Consider the following 22998-nt stretch of genomic DNA (forward strand, 5'->3'; position numbering starts at 1 on the left):
TGCTGCGGAATCAAAAAATAAAAGAATTTTTTTTGCAGTGATTTTTTTTTTTTTTTTTTTTTTCATTCCATAAATCCTCAAGTAAGGCAAAAGGATAGGAAGGAGAAACATGAGATATTAATCTAGGATGAGTAGTCAAAATGGGTAAAGATAAGACAAACATCAGTGTCGTTGTTATTGGTCACGTCGATTCCGGTAAGTCTACCACAACCGGTCACTTGATCTACAAGTGTGGTGGTATTGACAAGCGTACCATCGAAAAGTTTGAAAAGGAAGCCGCTGAACTCGGTAAGGGTTCCTTCAAGTACGCTTGGGTTCTTGACAAGCTCAAGGCTGAACGTGAACGTGGTATCACCATCGATATCGCTCTCTGGAAGTTCGAAACCCCCAAGTACCAAATCACCGTCATTGATGCTCCCGGTCACCGTGATTTCATCAAGAACATGATCACCGGTACTTCTCAAGCCGATTGTGCTATTCTTATCATTGCTGGTGGTACTGGTGAATTCGAAGCTGGTATCTCCAAGGATGGTCAAACCCGTGAACACGCCCTTTTGGCCTTCACCCTCGGTGTCCGTCAATTGATTGTTGCTGTCAACAAGATGGATACCACCAAGTGGTCCGAAGCTCGTTTCAACGAAATCGTCAAGGAAGTTTCCTCCTTCATCAAGAAGATTGGTTACAACCCCAAGTCTGTTCCCTTCGTCCCCATCTCTGGTTGGCACGGTGACAACATGTTGGACGAATCTACCAACATGCCCTGGTACAAGGGATGGAACAAGGAAACCAAGGCTGGCGCCAAGTCTGGTAAGACCCTCTTGGATGCCATCGACAACATTGACCCTCCTACCCGTCCTGTTGACAAGCCTCTCCGTCTTCCTCTTCAAGATGTTTACAAGATTGGTGGTATCGGTACTGTCCCCGTCGGTCGTGTCGAAACTGGTGTCATCAAGGCCGGTATGGTTGTCACCTTCGCTCCTGCTGCTGTCACCACTGAAGTCAAGTCTGTCGAAATGCACCACGAAACCCTCTCTGAAGGTCTTCCCGGTGACAACGTTGGTTTCAACGTCAAGAACGTCTCCGTCAAGGACATCCGTCGTGGTAACGTCTGTTCCGACTCCAAGAACGACCCCGCCAAGGAAGCCGGTTCTTTCACCGCTCAAGTCATCATCTTGAACCACCCCGGTCAAATCGGTGCTGGTTACGCTCCCGTCTTGGATTGTCACACCGCTCACATTGCCTGTAAGTTTGCTGAATTGATCGAAAAGATCGACAGACGTTCCGGTAAGTCCTTGGAAGCCACCCCCAAGTTTGTCAAGTCTGGTGACTCTGCCATCGTCAAGATGATCCCCTCCAAGCCCATGTGTGTCGAAGCTTACACTGACTACCCTCCTCTCGGTCGTTTCGCTGTTCGTGACATGCGTCAAACCGTTGCTGTCGGTGTCATCAAGTCTGTTGAAAAGGTCGACAAGGCCGGTAAGGTCACCAAGGCCGCTGCCAAGGCTGGTAAGAAATAAATTGCTTAGCCCTTTCTTGATTGAAAAGTAAATCATGCTTTTGTAATAATAAACATTTTATAAACATGTCAGTGTGGGTCTTGTTTTGTTGTGATCGTATTGTGTTGGGTCATGGTAGTCGGTATGAGAGAGAGAGAGGCCATGACGAGAAGCATAGCAGATCTCTCTGTCGGGCTGTGCCATCATCCTCTTTAACTGGAAAGATGACTACCAGCGTGTTTTTTTTTTCTAATTCACTGTAGGCTTCACTGTCAAGCCGAAAATGGACAAGATTTGACTAGGTTATCAAAGATTTTTTTTTAAGGCAGAAATGAAGACGGCGACTCACAAAGACACGTTGGATGATGCCTGAAAAATTGAGTGTATTTCAACTTCTCGATGGAAACAAAGGGTGTTGAATGACGGGCTGTTCTTATTGTATCTTTTGCTGTGGATGCCAACGTCCAAGGGATGGTGGGTCCTCATGTGTACCAAGTCGTCTGTCCGAGCATGCGGTGATTCGACCTTGATTTGGCTTGAATCACCGTCGTCTTTTGTATGCACTTTCTACAGACAGACAGGCGGCTGATGGGGGATCCCTATGGCTCTTTTCAGGTGGATCAGAAAAGCAAACACACGATCGATCTTTGAACACCATCCTACCGCTTCTCAATGCTTTCAGGACAGGTTTCTTTGGATGAACTCGTGCCCTTCCTTGAGAGAGCATCTTGATCAGTCATGCATCCATGAACGGCACACTTGGACCCCTTCAAGTCAGTAGTGAAGCTTTCAGTGGCCCTGATCCAAAATGGCTAAAGGAAAACGCTTGTTCCTCACTCAACGTTGCCAGTTTACCCCCACTTTTTTTTTAACCAGCTGATTGATTCTCACTTTTTTTTTCAAACACCCCGTTGTAAGCAGTACAACACTGTGCTTTTTAGATTCCTTTTTTTTTTTTTTTTTTCGAGAGCAAATGGTCCGTGTTCTTTTTCTGCTTCGTTTTGAGGTCCAGATGATTTCTAAAGTGTGTCATGTTTTCAAGACAAAATTGTGCTTCATCAACGTGTCCCTATCGACAGCATCATCAACAACACGATGCGCTTTGTCGATTTGAATCAAAAAGATCCTAAAACTGTGCCAGTCATTTTTGGGAAAAAAGTGCACTGTAAAGTGACTCCTTTTTTTTTATTTTTTCGTATACGCGAGAGCTCAACCTCATCTTTTAGTTTCCTCCCCCCTTTTTTTTTAAAAAAAAAAAAAAAAAAAAAAAACTTATAAAATGACAGGTAAAAAGAAAATGATGTTTTTGGTTAAGGGATAGCAAACGTGTATGAATAATGCTGTATCCACAGATTACTTGGAAGAACAAAAGAATGAAATTGAAGCTCTTCAATCGATTTATCCTGAAGAATTTGAAGGTAAAAAAAAACAATTGTTTTTGTATTCTTTCTGACCAATGTTGAGAATAGCTATTAGTGACAGCGAGTTTAGGATCTCTATCTATCCGGATGAACAAGACCCTGAAAGCCCACGTAAAAAGATGAGGTGTTGTTTAATTTAAACTGACACGTTGTTTCCAGGCGCACTTTCGTTACATGTGACATATACACCTAATTACCCTGACGAGTTACCAGAATATGAAATTGAACAAATAGAAGGTCAAGTACCAGAGACATATCTTTCAAGAATACATGAATCTGTCAAGCATGCCGCAAGTATCCCCCTCTTTGTATTTAACCTAAACTAACTCGTCTGTTTCTACTAGGCAGAGGAATCGATTGGGATGGCCATGGTCTTTTCTATGGTGATGATCATCAAGGAAGAATTAGACAATATTTTATTGGATGTAAAAAGAGCAGAAGAAGAGCTCGCGAATGAAAAGAAGCGAAAAGAGGAAGAGGCAGAGCATGCCAAGTTTGTTGGCACCAAAGTGACTCGAGAAAGTTTTATGGATTGGAAAAAGAAATTTGATGCAGAACTGGCAGAAAAGGATGCAGTGTTGATTGCACAAAAGTTAAAGGAACTCAAGGGCAAGTTGCCCGGTCGTGCCTTGTTTGAACAGGACAAGACGTTGGCCTTGTCAGATGCTAAATACATGGATGAAGGCGATGTGTCTGTCGATATCTCTCAATTTGATAAATCAGAGCGCGGTGGTGCATTGGATGAGGAAGAACAAGAAGATGAAAATCCAGCTTGGAAGCAATTGAATGAATAAAAGAAAAAAAAATAACAATAGATGTCCTGCTATTCTTCAAAGAGCATCATTTTACTTGTCTGAACACAGCCTATCTCAACACACCTCATTTTATATACTTCCTTCCTCCCCCTTTTTTTTTCCTTTTCTTTTCTTGATCATGAAAACCAAAGAATACGATGGTTCATTTGAGTAACCATCGAGAAAGAAAGGGAAATGAATAATAGAGTGATGTCATGAAGATTCAAGGCAAAAAGAGAGTAATACTAGACGAGCTGCCAACAAACGATTTTCTTTTTCTGCTTTATGTTAATCATTTCGTCTTTGAGGTTTTACAAGAGAGTGGACAGAGATGAGTATGAAAAGAAAGATGGCATGTATCACCATCGTGCGTCCTGTTTATGCATTATCACTGATCTTCAGGGTCTTTTTTTTTTTCCCTGTCATTTTTTATCTATTTACAAGACCCAATTCACAGTGGCTATGCTTTATTGTTCTTATAAAAAACACACCCATTGATCCCTTTATGCTCATCCCTGCTGGAGATCGCCCAGATTTGAACAGGTTACAAAAGTAAGGGTTTCATGAGGGAAAAAAAAAAAAAAAAAAAAAAAAAAAAAAAAAAAAAAAAAAAACGACCTGCGGTTGTATGAATGGATGCGTGTGATGTTTATGTATAAAAATGCGATCGATCTACCCCATGTCTCCTCCGCCATGCAACGCATTTAAAGAATGGCTTTTGAACGATCCTTTCTTCACAACCGCCTGCATCCTTGATTCACCCCCAGCCATACTCCCTTTTTTGATCGCAGGCGGGGGGGGGGGCTTCAGCATCAAGTCCATCTTGACCAACGACCGTACACAAAGACAGAGGATTGCCTCTGTCTTTTATTCTTTCTCAGTCGATGCTTCCTTTTTCAAGAGTCTCCACAGTCTTGACTCATCCTTGGATGAATTTTAGCCCCAAGAAAAGGCCAATGGGTTTCCATAGATCCCTCCTGTCTTATTGACTGTACAGACCAGATGAACCGTTTGTTACAGATGCTGTCTGCTGATATAAAAAGAGGACTGCCTGTGAGCTTTTGTGGCATGGTCCGCAAAGTGTATTTTATCCTTTTGGATAAAGACCTTTTGTCTTTCGATCCGTAGCCAGGCGTACCAAAATCGATGTGTGACTTGAGAGTCCTTGCTTTTTGTTCACAGAATCCATAAAGAGAGATCCAAAGTGAGGTACAAAGGAAAGAGCGATCCAATCGTCATGAAGAGGGTTCACTTGGAACAGGTTCGGATAGATATCGAAAGAAGGATGGATGAATAGGGTTTCAGTGAACGCTAGAAAGCATCCTACACAACCTTGTCATCACGCGACATCATGACTTCAAACTTGACTTGGTGTTCCTTTTTGACATCTTTACATAACCCATGCCATTTGAATCAGCAGGTCCATCTGTTTGTGATCCGTCACGACTGCCACCGAGATCTGTAACATGCCGTTTTTTTTTTTTTTTTTTTTTTTTTTTCGAAATCAGTCCGATTGACGTGTTCTTTTCACAATGAGACTTTATTCTTTTGGCTTTGATGGCTTTGGACAGACAAAGGAAGACAATGAAGTGAAAAAGATATTATTGACCTCTTGGGAAACCACTGTTTTGATCAATGGTAAAAAAGGGAAAGAAAAAGATGATGCCAGTTGTTTATATTTTAAAGAAAGAGAAGAATTGATTGTGTGGGGATATCAACCGGATTACATGCATCCTCTGCTTGCTCAGGATCCACAGTCGATTCGTTCATTCTTTGGCGATCCCAATCACGGCATGGGTCTTGTCACAAAAGACAACCGAGCGCTTGTCGTTCGACCGGGGGAAGCACTGAGTCAGTTTGAAGACATCCAGCAAGGACTGTTGAGTCAAGGCAGCCTCTTTCTTCTCACCACGACCGGCACACTCTACCGCCAGCAGCAACCGGTGGCCCTGCCCAAGGTGCTCTCGATGGACGGGTCAAGTGAACATGTGTTGTGTGTGACGACCGAGGGCTTGTTTGGGATCGGATCCAATCGATTCCATCAACTGGGCACCCACAGCACCTCACAGCCGGTGCTGATCGAGCATTTCGAGGGACTGGATCTCGGCCAGGTCTCTCTGGCCTGTGGTCCTTTTCATTCGGCGGTCGTGATCGGGGGTGATCTGTACACGTTTGGGTACCAAAAGGAAGGCAGGTTAGGTTGGGGAGAAAAGAAGGAGGACGTGGTGGATTTGGCTGTGTTCTTGGATGGAAGAGGACAAGGGGTGGAAGTGAATGTGATCAAGGTGGCGTGTGGCTCTTGTCATACGATCGTGTTGGATGGTAAGAAGGAATGGAAGGGTGCATGTCACTAAATAAAGTCTAGATGAAGGCAACCTATGGTCTTGTGGAAGTAGTAAGGATGAGGTCATGTCCATTGCTGGTTGATAACATTTGATAGATAAATATGGACAGCTGGGACGTCCGACGACAGAAGATTATGATTTGTATTTTCGTCAGTGTACAACCCTAGGTCAAAAGGCGATAGATTGTTTTGCTGGAAGATGGAATACGTTCATCTTAACTTGAGGTGGCTTAGTGTAAGCACTTGCATATGTCAAAAGGACAACATGATCCCTGCTCTCTCTCTCTCTCTCTTTTACACAAACAATAAAAATAAAAAAAAATTAGAGTTCTCCTTTTTTTTTTAATTCTTTTTTTTTTTTTTTTTTTCCTTATTCTTATTCTCTGGTTGAATGTTGGAAACGTTACGAGTTGTGCCTCATCTTGATTCTAGTCAAGCACTTATTTTTCCAGTGATGGAGTATAAATTGTGTAAAGATTATAAAATAAGAATAGGAAGATCAGCTCTGGACAAGAGACATTCTCCTAGTTTAATGACTTTTAGGAGTAAAGTAGTGAGTAGAAAGCATGCTGAAATATTTGTTGACAACGAACTTGTAAGTGTGAATAGTGGATAAGGATTGAAATTGATAAAGCCTAGGTTTATATAAGAGACACAGGATCATCCTCAGGCACATTTTTAAATAATAAAAGACTCAGTCCACCCAATGAATGCTCACCTGGTTTCATCTTGAGAAATAATGATATTATTCAACTGGGTGTAGACTATCAAGGTGGAACAGAAGGTAAGCAAAAGAAAAAAAAAGAGAGAGAGAGGATGGATGGACTGATGAGATCTCATAGAAATTTATCGCTGTGTAAGAATGCGTATTGAATTGAATGATAATGAAAAAGATTATAGCAGTCAACAATACAAGTAAGCAGAAAAAAAAGAAAAAAGGGAGTGTGTTTAATGACCTGCATCAGTATAAAAACATATCATTCAATTCAAAACTTGACAAAAAGAAAAGTGAATGAGGATGTTCACGTAGAAGAATGTTGTATTTGTCTCTATGCCATTGCACCCTTTCAAGCTTTATTTGTCGCTCCATGTTCACACACCTTTCACTACAAGTGTCTGCGTCCGTTATTAGCCAATCATCCTGGATTTGTTTGTCCACTCTGTCGTCACTATTCTGATTTGGATGCGAATGTGTCTGTGGAAGTAGAGGAGGTAAGTAAAGAAACAGAGAAAGTCAGGTGACTTAGGTTCTTTAGGTTAAAACCATGTTGACATCTTTAAAGGAAGCCAAATAATAAAAAGAGAGGATTTGCATGAATTTGCTTTTGAATCCCATTGAATCTCAGACAAAAAAAAAACACATGGTTTTCTGTGTGTGTGGCAAAAAGAACGCATTATTGCCTGATCTAATTAAAAAATGACCATTAGACTTGAATTCTGATGAAGATCTCTTATTCATTATTCCCTTTTTCCCCCTTTTTTTTATTTATTTATTTTGTGTGGCAGTGAGATGGATCCATTTAAGGAGTAAAAAAAAAAAAAAAAAAAAAAAAGAGATATAAATGACAAGTGAATGATCTTCTTCTTTTTTATGCCTTCTTTATTCTCATCCATTTTGTGCAAAGAATCCTATACTCACTTTATCCATCGATCTAAAGTCAAATCGACACGTTGGTTCACAAAAAGAAAACCAATTTCGTTTGAAGCCATCTGTCTGTTTGAACATGCTATCAAGATAGCTACTGAAGAAGTAAGTGATAGAAGAAAGGGAATGAATAAGCTAATCAATCCATAAAAACAGATGGTTTACGCCGTTCAATCCCAAGGATCTATTTATTACGAAGGAGATTATAGAGTAGCCTCTGACGCAGTGCATGTCTGTCTCGATCAATTTCATCATCTTCTACAGTCCCTTTCAACAGAACACGCTCAACGATTTCAACATCACTGGTCTGAGCCCTTATTTCAACTTCGATCTCGTCTGGATAGTTTACCTTTGCCTTTGTCATGACCATTCGATTGTATATAATTGTATTTGTAAAATAAAAATCATGTTGCATGCTCTCTGTTTCCTATTTGATACATAACCCTCTTCTTAAAAGAAACGAGATGTTGTTTGTAGATGGCAGAGGGGAGGGTGAATAGAAATAGGATTTCATCCAAAAAAAAAAAAAGGACCCTGCATCCAAGGAATCCACAAGCCCATCACAGACCGGTTGAGTTCAACTGGATTCAATACCAGTGAGAATGCTTGGAAACAAGCTGTGAGATCCATCGAAAAAAAAAAGAGAGGGAAAACAGGTTTGATTTATTGTACAAAATAGAAAGGATAGTCCACCAGGCGAGGGATATCAAATAGCCCCCTCAGCCACTTGTGCTTTAAACCAATCCACGGTTTCCTGTAAGCCTTGCTTGACCGAAAACCGAGGTTCCCAACCGATCTCTGTCTTTGCTCTTGTGATATCTGGCTTTCTCTTCTTCGGATCGTCCTTCACGGCCGGCAGGGTGACCACGTCCACCCCATGCTGTGAAGACAAGGGTGCGGTGAGGACCATGTCTCGGATGGTGTTTGCGAATTCCTTGATGGTATATTCATCTGGGTTGCCTATATTCACCGGCTCACTGTAATCACTGTTCATCAGCAAGATCAAGCCGTCGATCAAGTCATGGACATATTGGAACGAACGGGTCTGTTCACCATCGCCATAGATCGTCAACGGTTCTCCTTTGATGGCTTGCATGATAAAGTTACTGACCACACGACCATCCACAGGTGACATACGAGGACCAAAGGTACTAGGATGAAAGATGAGGACAAAAAAAGTGAGCACCGTCCGACTTACTTGAATATACGAGCCACACGAACATCAACGCCTTCTTGTCGCTTGTAGGAATACGTCAGGGTTTCCGCAATCCGTTTGCCTTCATCATAACACGCTCTGGGACCAATCGGATTCACATGACCCCAATACGTTTCCTTTTGGGGGTGTTCTTCAGGATCTCCATAGACCTCTAAAAAAAAAAGAAGAGATGAGCACCCGCTCTCGATCCAGTCACTTCCTCTTACCCGAAGTCGACGTCAGCAAGAATCGAGCCTTGGTCCTCTTGGCCAGCCCGAGCATGTTGATCGTGCCCATGACGCTCGTCTTGACCGTCTTGGTCGGATTGTACTGGTAGTGGGGTGGCGAGGCGGGACAGGCCAGGTGATAGATTTGTGACACCTCGACCAGAAAGGGGTCCACGACGTCATGACGCACCAACTCAAAATGAGGATGGCCAATCCAGTGCTGGACGTTGCGTTTGGTGCCCGTAAAGAAATTGTCGAGCACGACGACCTCATGTCCCATCCACATCAAACGGTCGACCAGGTGGGAGCCGACAAAGCCAGCACCCCCCGTGACCAGAATCCGTTTACGTTCGGACGGTGCGAGTTGTTTCACCGGCGGATAGGCACGGATGGGTTTGAAGAGGATCGTGCCCCCTCGTTCTTCCCGGTCGTTCTTTTCTTGAGGTAGATAAAGGTCACGTAAATAGCTCAAGTCCACAAGCGATCCACTCTCGGCGTGTCCCACGGTTTGTGTCATGAAAGAAATAAAGATGAATAAAAAAGAAAAAGGAATAATAAAAAATAAAGGCTGGCCATTTTAACAACAGCTAAAAAGTCAGAAGCCTTGGACATGATTCCGGTCAAACAAAAGAAGGATCCTTGCTGACTGTCAATCTATCTTTTTTTTTGGATGTCCCCTAAAAAAATAAAATAAAAAAATGGGGCTGCCTTTGTACTTGTTTCTATCCACTTGTCCTTGTTTAAAATGATTCTTTTCATCTGATGTATGACCCACTTAAATCGTATGGACTCTCTTTAGCTGCACCAGGCAATTCAATCGTTGAAAGATCAATGCTAAACACCCATCACGGCTAACAATCGTCGACAGCAAGCTTTGTTCATACTCGAAAAGAGGGTTCATCTGCATCATATACCACCTCTTATTCTCATTGCACCACGCTCTTTGGGCAAAGAGGTATGAGACTAGATAAGAATGAGGTAGGTTTCTATCTTGACCTGCAGTAGCCCAAGTTGTACCTTGATACATGTGTGTGTCCAGTTGGTTTGGATAAAGTCAGTGCCAACCTAAAATAAAACACCTTTTGTCAACGTCTAGACAAAGTCTTCAGGACAGTCAGTCATATATCAGAGTCATTGAGGTGGGGATGAGGTCGTCCAAAGAAGCAAAAAAAAAAAAAAAAAAAAAAAAAGAAAAGCAAAACAAAACGGCATAAAAGAGAAAAACTCCGGCTTTATTATGGATCTCAGCTTATGTGTATTGTAATAAGGCAGCCAAGAGATTTTCATGCGTAGGTTCAAAGATATCATTAAATACATCATCCTTCACCAAATCAAGAGGCGATCCACCCTGTGTTTTATAAATCCACTCAAACACGAGAACTAATGTCTTTAAACCCAAGAGGTATCCCACATCGGGTCCTCCTTTATTTAGGGGTGGATAACGAAACTCTTTTTCATTCTCCACTGAAGTCACACAGTGGGCAAAATCAATAATCTTCACGTCCACCTTGGTACCCAAAGCATCATAAATCATCAAAAGAGAGGAAGCATAAAATCGATAATTGGACATGGTCTTTATGATTTTTGCCAACTTTCTTAATTTTCGAGTGATACTTGGTATCCGTTCGATGCGACATCCACGGCCATTGTCCAGATAGGCTTGTAGGGTATCACGAAATTTAAGAGGCGTCAGTGCACGACCATGGTATTTGTCTTGATGGATGAATTCATTCAGATCCAATTGATAGACCTAATAAATGGGAGGGGGCTTGGGATACAGTTCATACAACATGAATGACAATTACCTGCATACCGCATACTCTCACACCCAACTTTTTACTCGTCGACGTTTCACATTTCAACGTTTGGCTCATCATCTTTTCAAATGTGGCATACACTCCATATTGACGTGTGCCCATCTTGAGATCCAGTATACAAGGATACTGAACACCCTCCGTTAAATCTTCAATCCAAATGTACTTGTTTTCCACCGCCGTCAAGGATGGCCAAGAATGATCTCTTCTCAACCCTGTCTCTTGCTCCGCTTGGACCAGCTGAGGTAAAGAAAGGGTGGAACTTATGGACGGCAAGGTTGGATCCAAAACAAGGTTTGGCATCGACGCACTAAATTTCCGTCTCCAATCCTCTGCCTGAACGAGCCTTTCTTGAATCGCCTGGGCCGAAAAGACTTCACTCAACACCCTCCTTTTAAACCCACGGGCTTGTTGCCAATCCTGAAGTAAGTGAGGATTGTTTTCAAAGAGCACCTCCGGCAGATCTCCACAGGTCACGTTCAAGACACCCATGTAGTGAGAAGTGAAAGGAAGGAGCTCATGATGGATCTGTTCATAAAACGATCGCTCTCGATCCGTCACCTCCTTACAGATCGTTCGTTTCGAAAATCGGAAAAACCTCGCGTGTCCTCCGACTTGATGTCTAAAGGGTAATAAAGGAAGTGAGCTGGTGATCTGAGTTGGATCAAACGGATTCTGTTCTTCATTCGTTTCATCATAGTCGGTCTTCATCGTTTCTCTCTCTCTTTAGAAAAAAAAAAAGTGTGGATGAAAGAAAAAAAAAAAGGGGAAAAAAAAAAAATAGGAAATTCCGAGACAAAAGACAATGAGGTGGGATAAATGAAATTTTGTTACTGAATCCATAGTCACACCACTGCATTTCTCTCTCTCTCTCTCTCTTTCCATGGCCATTTTTTCATCCGGCCTGATGCTCAAAAAAGGCAAAAGCTTTCTACGCTCTTTGGAGGGTTCGACAGCGGTTTTTGAAGACGAAAGAAAGGGTTTGAATCCAATCACGGACTGACAATAAATCATGTCAACAAAGTGTGTGTGGTCCAAAATTCATAAAGAAGCCATGGGTCACCCTTCCTTTCTGATCTTTGGAAGCCAAAGAAGAGATTATGTCAATCAATGCATAGGTGCTTATGTTTTGCAGTAAAAGAGTCAACCTGTTGACCATCGACACCATCCTAAACAAAGTCACTCGAAACATTCTCCGTGTTCAAAAAAAGCCGATGCATTCTTGATGTTTGCACAAAGAGTACAAATGCTTTCCTTTAGAAATCCACGCACTCTCTCTTTTCATTCACATCTCACAAACAATCGAGTTCGATTGATTCAGTGGGTTCTTTTTTCTCTCTTGACTCTTTGTTCTCCCAATGCAAAAAAAAAAAAAAAAAAAAAAAAGCTTGCATAAGTCTTTGATATAAAATGACCCCTTATTGATGTCATGATCCTCTTTTTTTTTTTTTTCACCCAAATCCATTTGCTTGTTTTTTTTTTTTTTTTTTTTTTTTTGAAAAAATGAGACATAAAAGGTATTCCAAACGATCTTTAAAACGTAAAGATCACTTTATTGATTTGGCACAAGAAGCGTTTGAAGAAGCAGATAAAGAAGAAGAAAAGAAAGGCGTGATTGGTGAAGTGATGGAAGCTCTGATTGTCAAGACAGGTGCACCTTTAATGGCCGAAGTCATTTCAGAACAATTCAAGAGTCAAGAGATTATTGAAAAGAGAGCGGCGGAAATGCACGAAAGAAAGACGCCTTCTCCTGACTGTCTCAAGGAACCTGTGGACGAAAAACTAGAGAGGATAGGTCTGACGGACGAGGACGGTCATCGTTTGATATCGTTGGCAGAATATTCTTGGCGACTGTTTCGATTGTTAATGTTGGCTAGTTTAGTCGGATTGATCTGTCAATTTTTAAATCTCCATAAAAAGATACCATTTTATTATTATTGACCATTCTCACTGTCCACTGTCACTTTTTGTGGATCCAACTTGTCCAACTCTTTGTTTAATTTCGCTTGCTGTTCTTGTTTTATTTTCTCTATTAATTCAGGATTCATTTTTGTAAATTCCTTTTTTCTTTTGAATAGCAATATATGGGGTTCAGGCGCTATCAACCAACAAGTCAGTCTTTGTATCATTCTATCCCTTTTCTTTATTACCATGCACCATATAGTGAACCCAACCGATCGATTGATTGACTCCTAATGCTCTCCATTCATCTTCCTTTAATAACCCATAATGGGGTAACCATCTTGCAATCTCTTTGGGTAAAATAACATGTCTGTATTCATGTTCATCATCATAATATTTTGAAGAATAAGTAATCGCGTCTTGATAGTCTCTAATATCTTTTAATCTTTGAATCCTTTCCATCTTCAGCTGATCCTCTGACTTTTTTTCATTAGGAATCGGGGGTGGTGGACGTGTTGTCCTTGTCGGTCTCTTGTAGATTTTCTTTTTAGAAAATAAAGATCGACCTCTTTCTCGAAGAATCGCAATTTCCTCTGCTGTCTTGGCTGTGAGATGATTGTAGTCTTTAATCACACCCCGGTCCAAGTTGGTTTCTTTTATTGTCTCTCTTTTCTTTATCGTCTTGTTGTCTTGATCTTCTCTCTTTTCTGTCTTATTTTCTTCATGCATTTTTATAACCAAAATGTTGCCAAAAAAAAAAAAAAAAAAAAAAAAGCCAGGTCACTTTCTGATGCCCATGCTGTCCTTCAAATTCATGTCACACATCTGTCTCCTCATTGTATTTTCGGCAAGTTGGAATTACAATTATTAAGTTTTCGGTTCAAAGAACGGCAGAAAGATAACAAGTCTTTTGTAGATGACACTATTCAATCTCTTTTTACACACGTGCATGTCGATCTCTTTTTCTCTTTTTCTTTTCTACTTTTTTTTTTAAAAAAAAAGAAATGAATGAAAAGCCATTTGAACAACGCAGGAAATCGTCTACGACTCTCGTCGTACCTTCAATCAAAACCGATCGATCGACTGGCAAAGATGAAGAAAAGAACTGTGAAGGAAAGAGAGGATCGGCTCGCATCGTCGCCATCCTGATGGTCACCTTGGGTTCCTTGTTGGCCCTTGCCTTTATTCTGATCGGACTAGGGAAAGCAGTCGAACATCAGCAGAATCATCCGTCGGTCGATGATCATCACCCGACAAAGTTGATCATCGTCAGTAATGCTTCGATATTAAGTAAACTACTTTTAAAGGAAATGACAATGACGATTTCATCCACTGCCATTTAAATTTCTGTACATAAAATAGGAACCCATTCTTCTCTTTTTGTATATCCACTCGAGGATGTCAATTGTAATAAACTAAAACAATGTCAAAACAATAGGGTCATTTTTTAAATAGGCTCTCTTTATCACTTCTGATTGTCCCTCTTCTCCCCCCCCCCTTTTTTTTTATTCAAAAGAACCAAATCCTAAAGATTTGAATGTGACATGATCTTCTTTGTTCATACATGCCCCATTTTTTATATTGACAAATCCTGTAGTTGTTTATATCTGGTTAAAGCTCATCTCTGAAAAGGAGTCCAACTAGAGTGATCCATCGAATGATCCACCGTGTCTTAGCACAAAGAAGCCTACAACAGGATGGACAATAGAAAAAGCCATCTGTTCCATTTCCCACTCAAATCAACCTGTTTGCCATTTCTTTTAGTTTCCGTAGGGTTCTTTTTTCTTTCACTGGCCCTGGATCGCCTTTGGATATCGATGGCATGATGGTGAATTTAAAAGACACTAAAATGAGTTCATTCCTCTTCCTCTTGCTTTTGAAACCTTCTCGGTCCAAACATGCTCTGTCTACATCATTTCAGTATCCACACCTCTACAGAACCTTTGGAAAGCATCACGGTTGAATCGCGTTACTTTCCACAGACGAGCAAATCGTCGACTGGATCCTGCTGCCCCAAAGATCATTTACAGAAAAACGCATTGGCTCTCTCGATCGAATAAGCATCGACTGGGTTGTGCTCAGGATGGAGATCCAAAGGGGGGGGGGCTCGGATGCTCTCAACCAAAGCCCCATCCCATCTCATAATAAAAAAAGACATGGATCTCTTGCCATCTCTTTTCAACAACACTTTGTCACCCGCCTCTCATACTGTTACAAACAGAAAAAGTGTCAAGACAAGACGCTCTTTATTTCTTTTTTTTTTTTTTTCTCGTTGCAGTTAAAATACAAAACTTCCTTAGATAAGAGTTTCATAAGGAATGGGAGCAATGGTTTGAGGAACATTGTTCTTGGTAGAGACGTGACGAGCATCACGAGGTTGAGCAGGAAGTCTCTTGAGGTTGAAGGTGACTATAAAAAAAAATTAAAACCATGTGTGAGAAACCCAAGGGTTCAACCTACCACCAGCAGCCTTGGCTTCCTTCTTCTTTTGAGCGTTGGACTTGACACGGTCCAAGAATTCTTGACGACACTTGGAGTGTCTGATGTGTTCAACACGAACGTTCACACGCTTCTCAATGTATCGGTTACCGACGACCTTGTGAACGATGACACCTACAGAAGACTTGGTGACGTTGTAGATGATGCCAGTACGACTAAGACAGTGTCAATGCTATTTTTAATGTATCCCTGCTGCCTATTTACCCGTGGTAGAACTTGTGGGGCATACCCTTTTGAACGGCAGCATTGGCCTTGATGTCGACAATATCACCCACCTTGTAAGTCTTCAAGTAGGTCGAAAGAGGAATGACACCATGTTCTCTAAAGTTACGAGAGAACATGTGACGAGTACGAGCACGAACTACATGTTGAATTTAGATTGGATCTTGGCCGTGATGTCATGGATACTTACGACCGAATGAGTGAGGCATCTTATCGAAGTGGTATGAAAAAGAGACCGAAAAAAGTAAAGGGTGAAAAAAAAATTGTGGATATAGCCATGAACAGAAAAAAAAAAAAATTGCTGTGGCTTAGGACCCACCCAGTGGCTTGTGGGTCTCTTTGAAAATTTTAAAGAAGAGGCAAGCAACAAAGGGGGATCGTTCTCTTTTACACCATGACCGGTACCACCAGAAACTACCACAAGACCTCTACTGTCCCCAAGCGTCCTTTCGAATCCGCTCGTCTTGACCAAGAACTCAAGTTGATTGGTGAGTTTGGTCTCAAGAACAAGAGAGAAATCTGGAGAGTTGGATTCACTCTTTCCAAGATCCGTCGTGCTGCTCGTGAACTTTTAAAGTTGGACGAAAAGGACCCTCGTCGTCTCTTTGAAGGTAATGCGTTGATCCGTCGTTTGGTGCGTATCGGTGTCCTTGACGAAACCCGTATGAAGCTCGATTACGTCCTTGCCCTCAAGATTGAAGATTTCTTGGAACGTCGTCTCCAAACCCAAGTGTTCAAGTTGGGTCTTGCCAAGTCCATTCACCACGCTCGTGTCTTGATCCGTCAACGTCACATTCGTGTCGGTAAGCAAATCGTCAATGTTCCCTCTTTCATCGTCCGTTTGGATTCTCAAAAGCACATTGATTTCGCCTTGACCTCTCCTTATGGTGGTGGCCGTGCTGGTCGTGTCAAGAGAAAGAGAGCTGCTGCCGGTAGTGGTGAAGCTGCTGATGAAGAAGATGAAGAGTAAATGGGTCGTGCTGCTTGAACCTCACTCTATATGAACCTTTGCAAATAAAAAAACAACAATGGATGTTTGTAAAAAAAGACTTTTTTTTTATAAAACAACATCTCAATTGCAAAGCACCTGTTCTTATTCTATTATCAAGGTGAATAATAGAATAAAACAGTATCATATAAAGCCCATCCCCCCTCTGGTCATTCAGTTCGTGTCTCTGGTTGTTTCTAAACTTTCTTTTTTTTTTAAAAAAAAAAAGGAGGGAAGCATCTGACTATCTTGGTACATAGATACGCCATGTTAATTAACAGTAGTTCGGTGGAACCCACCACTTTATTGAGTATTCTATTCTACAGACACGAATTTTCAAGTGAATGCCACGGGCTTTTTTTTCTCTCTCTCTTTGCAATTGAGTGATTTTTTTTTTTATTAAGTAGATGTAAAATAAGTGAGAGAGTATCAAACAATCTAAAGATGGTGTGTATATGCATACTTTTTTTTTTTTCTTTTTTTTTTACAGTGCAAAAAATTGCTCGTTACGAGCCTTGAGAGACCCTCTGGAGGTGAAAAAGAGCCTTAAGTCATAAAGCAAGTCATTCCAATCCCTAAACAGACTCATCCTTCCAAAGACGATAGCCAGCCAGATACCCAAGCTACTCACGTAGGCCTCGGCTGCGATCATGACGCCAAAAGGAGGCAGATAATCCCGAATGTCCTCCGTACAGTTGTCTTGACTGCCGTCTGGAGAAATCATGCATTCGATCCAATTCAACTTGATCGAGTTATCCTTGACAAGCGTTTTCATCTTGTTGATTTGAGTAAAATAGAAAATCTAGAAAAAAAAAAAAACAAAAAGATGAGCACAAGACAGGTCTCGGACGCGATGCATTACCCAATAAAAGACGACGGCACTGATGGCCAAGACGGCCAGCAGGAGCGCACGCCACTGGATCTTGACGGCCACCAAGACATGTTTATGGGTCCGGGTGGTGATGCCGGCCGGATTCGGATCACTCTGCGTCGAGTGACGCGTTTCGGACAGGGTGGATTCCTGAAAGGCCATCCGGGCGATATACACAAAGGTCGCCAGGTGCACCAAGAAGGCCGGACAGATCACGGCGATCATGGGATAAAAGAAGGTCTCGAAGATGGCGTCCATCGAGACCAGACAGAGATCGGCAAATTCAAACTTCACCTTGTGCAGACCGAGGATGACGGCCATGATGATAGCAGGATACCCCCAGCAGAAGGCGTTCAGGATATCGTACCGGTCCGAGAAAAAGTTCGATCGCCAGACGGTGTGCAGGTGCAGGTTGAGGATAAGGGCCGCACTCCAGCAGCAGGTCGCGAGGGAACCAAAGATCAAAAGCGCGCCTTGGACCGCACAGAGCGGGTTGTTGTCTTGGGTGCTTGGGGTCGTGCTGTTGGCACACTGGATCCGTGTGGGGTCGCCGACAGAGAAGAAGCCGACGAGGCTAAAGACAAAGAGGGCGATGGAAAAGTTGAGGATGAGTAGAGAAGGATGTCTTCTTTTGTCGGGCAGGACGAGGTAGCTGATCGCCATAAAGAGGCACAAGACGCTCGAAATCGCCCGTAAAATGGTGGTCGCCTGGAAACCACGTCGGGTCCATCCTGTAGGATAAAACTGGGTCATATTAGAAAAGGAAAGAGAGGGAAAACGTCGACTTACAAAGTTTTGACTTGGACAGGGCATACAGCAACCTGCGAGACATAATGTTTCGGATGAGGAGGAGAAAGGGTCAAGGTCTTTGATGAAAGGCGATGGACATTTGGCCGCTATGAAATTCGCTGGAACGGCAGATAGGTTGTAATAGGCATTTGGATTTGTCACTTTGGATGGTATTGAATTACAGGTAGCATTGGAGGAAGAGAGCGTTAGACCTGTCAAGGGGGATGTTTGATTACAGTTGGGTAAAAGGTTGATGCCCGCAAGGTCGAATATCTTTGAACATCTGTGGTAAACATCATCACAGGCAGACATACAACCCATTTTAGGTTCTGGTTTCCCATGAGAAAAAAAAAAAAAAGTGAGTTAATAAACATTAAAAACGATTGGCTTTGTGTGATCTACCGTTGTTGTCGCATTTAGGGTAAGTAAAAGAACATGCATATCTATAATAAGCATCGACACATGTTGGAGCAATCTGATTAAAGCCATGGCTGATGTTGACCAAGTGTGTCAATTGTTGCTCAAGAAGTGGGATGGATGTTCCATTGACGTAAATTGAATAGTCAATGTATTTCTAAATAAAGAAAAAGTTTAATTTTGTGTGTGTGTGTGTGTGTATCCAGATTTTGTTTGATGCTTACACTGCATATTCCTACAGTGGGATAAGATGTGCATAAGGCTATTTTTTATATAGAAAACGATGAATCTCAAATAGAAAATTTAATAAATAAAAGCATACCGTTTGTATCAGAAGCATTTATATTATTCACCCCATTGTTAACAAATCGACTACTTGTACTCTGTGTATTGTTGACTGTGTATGTTTGACCAAAGACAAGTGAAAAGCATGTCATCAGGACAAGCATAACCTTGTGGATGTTGTTAAAAGCCATTGTGCTGTTGACAAAAAAAACAAAAGAAGGATTGCTAATTGGATCAGAAAAAAGCTTTTGGGGTAACTGATGTTAAAAGTCAGTAACAGGAAGAAAGAAGGAAAAAGAGAGAAAAGTGAGACAATTAAGAATCTCGAATAAAAATCGATAAAAAAAAATTAGCATCAAAAATCAATTCTATTATTAATTTCATGAGCTTCTCCCATGCAGCTGAAATAAAGGTTTGACCAATGGTCTTTACTGATCATTGGCTGTAATTGATCTTTCAATGATAAAGACAAACCCCATCCCCCTTTTTTCTTATTCAATGTTTATAGTTCAGGAGTTGTTTGCATCAATGTTTCATTTCTTGCAATTGTTTCAAGAATCATGAGAAATAGCTACCCTATTTTTTATATAAAAAGTCATTAAAGAAATGAAAAAGACAATTATTTATAAAGAATTAAAAAAAAAGGAAAAAGACAATGATAGATGAGAGTACCTACTGACAAAACTTGGGGCGTCGCATTCACTCAGCTAAAGATACACACAGACTCCAATCTGTCATACTTTAAATTTTACAATTCAACTTGCAGTTACACATGTCTTTCCTATCATTGTCATCCTTTCACAGGCTTGATGTAAAGTATACAAGAGTCACGACGAGAAAGAAGAGATAGACGGTGGTTGTCAAATCATGAAGAATCAACAAGATGTGTAGCATGTCTTTTTTTTTTTAAAAAAAAAGTCAATAGCCTTAAATATACATCCTGCGATCCCTTCTGAGATTTCTAAATGCTTTATGTACCTAAATGTCACAGTTAGCCCCGCCCGTGCATAACTTTCGAAAACTGCGTGTGAATTCATCTGGACTCTTTTTTGTATCTTTGACTATTCCTCTTTCTATCCACCACACAGCCTGTCTCTGTATAAACAGGAAGGTTATCGTCACTTTAAACATCAGAATTATAGTGTGTGTATTTGTTTATGCACGTGTGTATTTTTGTAACAGGTCACTTATTATGTAAGCCATTTGGAATAATTGGATTATGTAGAGTGATAACTCCGAAACAATACCAAGAAATAACCTAACAGCACAAAATGTGAAAGAACATGAACCTGAATCATTCAAGAGGAAGATAGTGACAAGCATGATACAACAGCTTAATGATTAAAGGTAGCATGAGAGGTTAAATTGGTAAAGAGAGATAGAAAAGCAAATGACGAAAAAAAAAAAAAAAAATTAAAGATGATACAAACTAAAAGATTTAATTTAAACCTTTATCTTTTTGGCACTTCATTTTAATTAATTTCTTTTTTATTTCCGGAATACACAACATATCAAATTATTAAACTGTACACAAGTCAAAATTCAAAGCTTTGGATACGACGATCGTTCAATAATACAATGTGCACATCTTGTTCTGGCCTCTTCAAGAAGACGTGAAAGATTTTACAGAATTCATCTGTTTCTGATCCAGAAATTAAAAGGTTGTACTAAGCTCTCAAGCTTCAGAAATAAGTGTGCTCATTCGACACGTTTCACCTCTTGTGTCTGCTCAAATTCAGTAAAGTCTGAATCATTGGTTCCCATTATACGGTAATCTCATGATCCTTTAGCTTATGAACTCCTGTCTCACCAACAAACAGTGGGGTTTTCTTATCGATCTTTTCTGATCTTTGTTGAAAATCAAAAAATTAAGGCTTTTTATCAAGATGGCTGAAGTTCAAAACTTATTCCATTTTGCTTGATGATCTTGTTGTATACAACGCGTTCCAGTATGGCCATACGATTCTCTATAATTTTCGTTTCTTTTTTTTTTTTTTTTAAAAAAAAAAAAAAATGGTTTGATACGCGTATCTCTTTGGTGGATTGTGATGATAGCATTGGCTTTTATTTATTCTTTAATTTAGGGTGACATCCGAGGGATTGTCAACTATGTTTTGCAGATGATGCGAGTCTTTATGATCAAGCCTCCCTTTGTTTAGATATCAATCTCACAGAATAACGTGACTCAAGATGTTTTCGAGCTTTTAAATAGGACAGTAACCAGGTAACTGTCAGAGGATAAGAACAATGCTGTCCATGTAAAACAGACTTGAAGATCAAGGATGGATTGTATTCACTTTTTTTCCCACGTTTTTCAATAGAATACCCACAATGATGGCTTGCCATGATCGGATCCACCTTTCGGATCTGGATTTCTCATTGTATGAGCCAAAGACAGATCGTTGACGTGATCTAAAAGAATGATCGGATGTGTGATCGACCCCGCCCAAGACGACAGTGTTTAGATACAACTCTGTCATTTTGTAAAGTATTCGACCGAGAAGCTTCAATACACTCCATTTTTAAGCAGATATTAAGTTTATTTATCAGTCTTACAGTGGGTTAAAAAAAAGATGCTGCTGATAGCAATCTTCTATTTAAAAAGAAAAGAGAATGACTGATTGCATTCAGACTGAAATATTTACAATGCATAAAGTCTTTGATGAATCAATCAGTATAATGTTGTACTACTGACATATGAGATCAGATACCAAAGTTGTATATTTGTTCAGTGAAAACTGTAGGAGCAAAGCTTTTTTAAATGCTGTCAGTTTTGATTCTTTTGAGATGAGTTCTAGGAAAGAGTTTTCTTTTAGCTATTGTTATGAACAAGATATTGTACGATTGGATGCAGATAAGCCAAGTTATATGCTCACTGAAAACAAAAAAAAGTTGTTTAATTTTAGTCTTCTTTTTGAAATATTCTTTTGGATGTGAATCCTTTTTTGACTTTATTCTCAATTATACTCTTTCGTCTCAGATTAATCTAGAACATCGATCAAATGCTTAGTTTTGAAGGAATGGATCGAAAAGTATAGATGCTGATTTTCTATTGACTTATAGACTTGATACTTTGCAAAAATATTCGCAATACCAACAAGGACACCTTTTCCCAATGCAATATTTCGACGATTCAGTGATATGGCTGGACTGAAATGGTAAACGGTCTTTCATAATATGTGTTCTGCCCATCGTGGTCGAATCAATCCTTTTACCAGGTTAGAGATCGAGGCTAAAGAACTAAAGTCACCCAAGTTGCATAGAATCTGTTTTACAAGAAACAAGAAACTACAAGTTGTCGTTTTTCTGTTGAAATCATCTGGAGGAAATATAGGTGACGATCAAAAGACAAGCGTGTGTTTGGTAAAGCTATATCGCAACACGTAACAGATGTTAGATGACAGATTTCTGTTACGAACATTCTGTTGTTAATACTACGGCAAGTCGCTTTGAGTCCCTGATTTTAATCAAAGGCCACAACCATGTTCATAAAAGGTATGCAACAATTAAGGTCTTCGAGCATGTCGATGGGCTCAAACAAGACGCGGGATTTGTTGCATTGGTACAACGGGTGTATTGGAATTATCACAGCAAATTAAAAATTCTCCACATAAAGTATTTCCTATCTCGTTTTATATGAAACTACTTCTCTCGAAAATCAAAAGTGTCTAAACTATGATTTCATCTCGTTTCATTTTAGGCTTTGTTTAGAACAAAAAAAAAGGCTGTCTCATGAAATATTTGGAGTTTTACAAAACCGTGCATAATACAAAAATTATTGTAGTGCCAGTATCAATCCTATGAACAAAGAAATAGAAACTAAATATAGAGATGACCCAATGGAAATACAATAGGATAGACTTTCCAACTATAGAATGGGCAAGCGAATCTTTAAAGCGTCGACCCCAACCCAAAATCCAATCCAAAAGGAGTCCAGATTATTCTGCATCTCAAGACAAAGGAATTATGATCAAGCCCCTTGAAATAGAATATATAAATATAAACAATGAGCATATTTTAATAAAGGATATCTTTCTTTCTTCTAAAAAGGATCCTAGTATATCATATCTATTTTGGGGTTACCATTTT

General features: G+C 40.4%; 13 protein-coding genes across 13 annotated transcripts; 7 read left to right on the top strand and 6 right to left on the bottom strand.

Moving 5' to 3' along the window:
- Positions 1–140: 140 nt before the first annotated feature.
- On the top strand, positions 141–1517 carry RO3G_15047 (translation elongation factor EF-1 alpha; the record flags this gene model as incomplete). The annotated part of the gene is made up of 1 exon (XM_067669631.1): positions 141–1517. One exon carries the CDS (start codon positions 141–143, stop codon positions 1515–1517), a length of 1377 nt encoding a protein of 458 aa, XP_067525732.1.
- A 1258-nt stretch (positions 1518–2775) lies between these two features.
- Positions 2776–3711, top strand: RO3G_15048 (uncharacterized protein; the record flags this gene model as incomplete). Its single annotated transcript, XM_067669632.1, has 4 exons — positions 2776–2782; positions 2849–2914; positions 3077–3159; positions 3262–3711. 4 exons carry the CDS (start codon positions 2776–2778, stop codon positions 3709–3711), a joined length of 606 nt encoding a protein of 201 aa, XP_067525733.1.
- A 1532-nt stretch (positions 3712–5243) lies between these two features.
- On the top strand, positions 5244–6138 carry RO3G_15049 (uncharacterized protein; the record flags this gene model as incomplete). Its single annotated transcript, XM_067669633.1, has 2 exons — positions 5244–6033; positions 6077–6138. 2 exons carry the CDS (start codon positions 5244–5246, stop codon positions 6136–6138), a joined length of 852 nt encoding a protein of 283 aa, XP_067525734.1.
- A 779-nt stretch (positions 6139–6917) lies between these two features.
- Positions 6918–7489, top strand: RO3G_15050 (uncharacterized protein; the record flags this gene model as incomplete). The annotated part of the gene is made up of 3 exons (XM_067669634.1): positions 6918–6970; positions 7060–7267; positions 7484–7489. 3 exons carry the CDS (start codon positions 6918–6920, stop codon positions 7487–7489), a joined length of 267 nt encoding a protein of 88 aa, XP_067525735.1.
- Positions 7490–8406: 917 nt separating this feature from the next.
- RO3G_15051 (uncharacterized protein) lies at positions 8407–9639 on the bottom strand (the record flags this gene model as incomplete). Its single annotated transcript, XM_067669635.1, has 3 exons — positions 8407–8851; positions 8899–9067; positions 9123–9639. The coding sequence occupies 3 exons, from the start codon at positions 9637–9639 to the stop codon at positions 8407–8409; spliced, it is 1131 nt and encodes a 376-aa protein (XP_067525736.1).
- Positions 9640–10371: 732 nt separating this feature from the next.
- Positions 10372–11239, bottom strand: RO3G_15052 (uncharacterized protein; the record flags this gene model as incomplete). The annotated part of the gene is made up of 2 exons (XM_067669636.1): positions 10372–10872; positions 10928–11239. 2 exons carry the CDS (start codon positions 11237–11239, stop codon positions 10372–10374), a joined length of 813 nt encoding a protein of 270 aa, XP_067525737.1.
- A 1200-nt stretch (positions 11240–12439) lies between these two features.
- RO3G_15053 (uncharacterized protein) lies at positions 12440–12877 on the top strand (the record flags this gene model as incomplete). The annotated part of the gene is made up of 1 exon (XM_067669637.1): positions 12440–12877. One exon carries the CDS (start codon positions 12440–12442, stop codon positions 12875–12877), a length of 438 nt encoding a protein of 145 aa, XP_067525738.1.
- Positions 12878–13842: 965 nt separating this feature from the next.
- Positions 13843–14181, top strand: RO3G_15054 (uncharacterized protein; the record flags this gene model as incomplete). The annotated part of the gene is made up of 1 exon (XM_067669638.1): positions 13843–14181. The coding sequence occupies one exon, from the start codon at positions 13843–13845 to the stop codon at positions 14179–14181; it is 339 nt and encodes a 112-aa protein (XP_067525739.1).
- A 953-nt stretch (positions 14182–15134) lies between these two features.
- On the bottom strand, positions 15135–15768 carry RO3G_15055 (60S ribosomal protein eL21; the record flags this gene model as incomplete). The annotated part of the gene is made up of 4 exons (XM_067669639.1): positions 15135–15247; positions 15299–15492; positions 15542–15698; positions 15750–15768. The coding sequence occupies 4 exons, from the start codon at positions 15766–15768 to the stop codon at positions 15135–15137; spliced, it is 483 nt and encodes a 160-aa protein (XP_067525740.1).
- A 185-nt stretch (positions 15769–15953) lies between these two features.
- RO3G_15056 (40S ribosomal protein uS4) lies at positions 15954–16529 on the top strand (the record flags this gene model as incomplete). Its single annotated transcript, XM_067669640.1, has 1 exon — positions 15954–16529. One exon carries the CDS (start codon positions 15954–15956, stop codon positions 16527–16529), a length of 576 nt encoding a protein of 191 aa, XP_067525741.1.
- A 502-nt stretch (positions 16530–17031) lies between these two features.
- RO3G_15057 (uncharacterized protein) lies at positions 17032–17739 on the bottom strand (the record flags this gene model as incomplete). Its single annotated transcript, XM_067669641.1, has 2 exons — positions 17032–17349; positions 17410–17739. 2 exons carry the CDS (start codon positions 17737–17739, stop codon positions 17032–17034), a joined length of 648 nt encoding a protein of 215 aa, XP_067525742.1.
- Positions 17740–18580: 841 nt separating this feature from the next.
- Positions 18581–19100, bottom strand: RO3G_15058 (uncharacterized protein; the record flags this gene model as incomplete). The annotated part of the gene is made up of 3 exons (XM_067669642.1): positions 18581–18781; positions 18849–18886; positions 18947–19100. 3 exons carry the CDS (start codon positions 19098–19100, stop codon positions 18581–18583), a joined length of 393 nt encoding a protein of 130 aa, XP_067525743.1.
- A 1690-nt stretch (positions 19101–20790) lies between these two features.
- Positions 20791–21389, bottom strand: RO3G_15059 (uncharacterized protein; the record flags this gene model as incomplete). The annotated part of the gene is made up of 2 exons (XM_067669643.1): positions 20791–20876; positions 21236–21389. The coding sequence occupies 2 exons, from the start codon at positions 21387–21389 to the stop codon at positions 20791–20793; spliced, it is 240 nt and encodes a 79-aa protein (XP_067525744.1).
- Between the last annotated feature and the right edge of the window lie 1609 nt (positions 21390–22998).

Source organism: Rhizopus delemar, genomic scaffold (genome assembly GCF_000149305.1).
Source record: "Rhizopus delemar RA 99-880 supercont3.15 genomic scaffold, whole genome shotgun sequence".
Classification (NCBI taxonomy): Eukaryota; Fungi; Mucoromycota; class Mucoromycetes; order Mucorales; family Rhizopodaceae; genus Rhizopus; species Rhizopus delemar.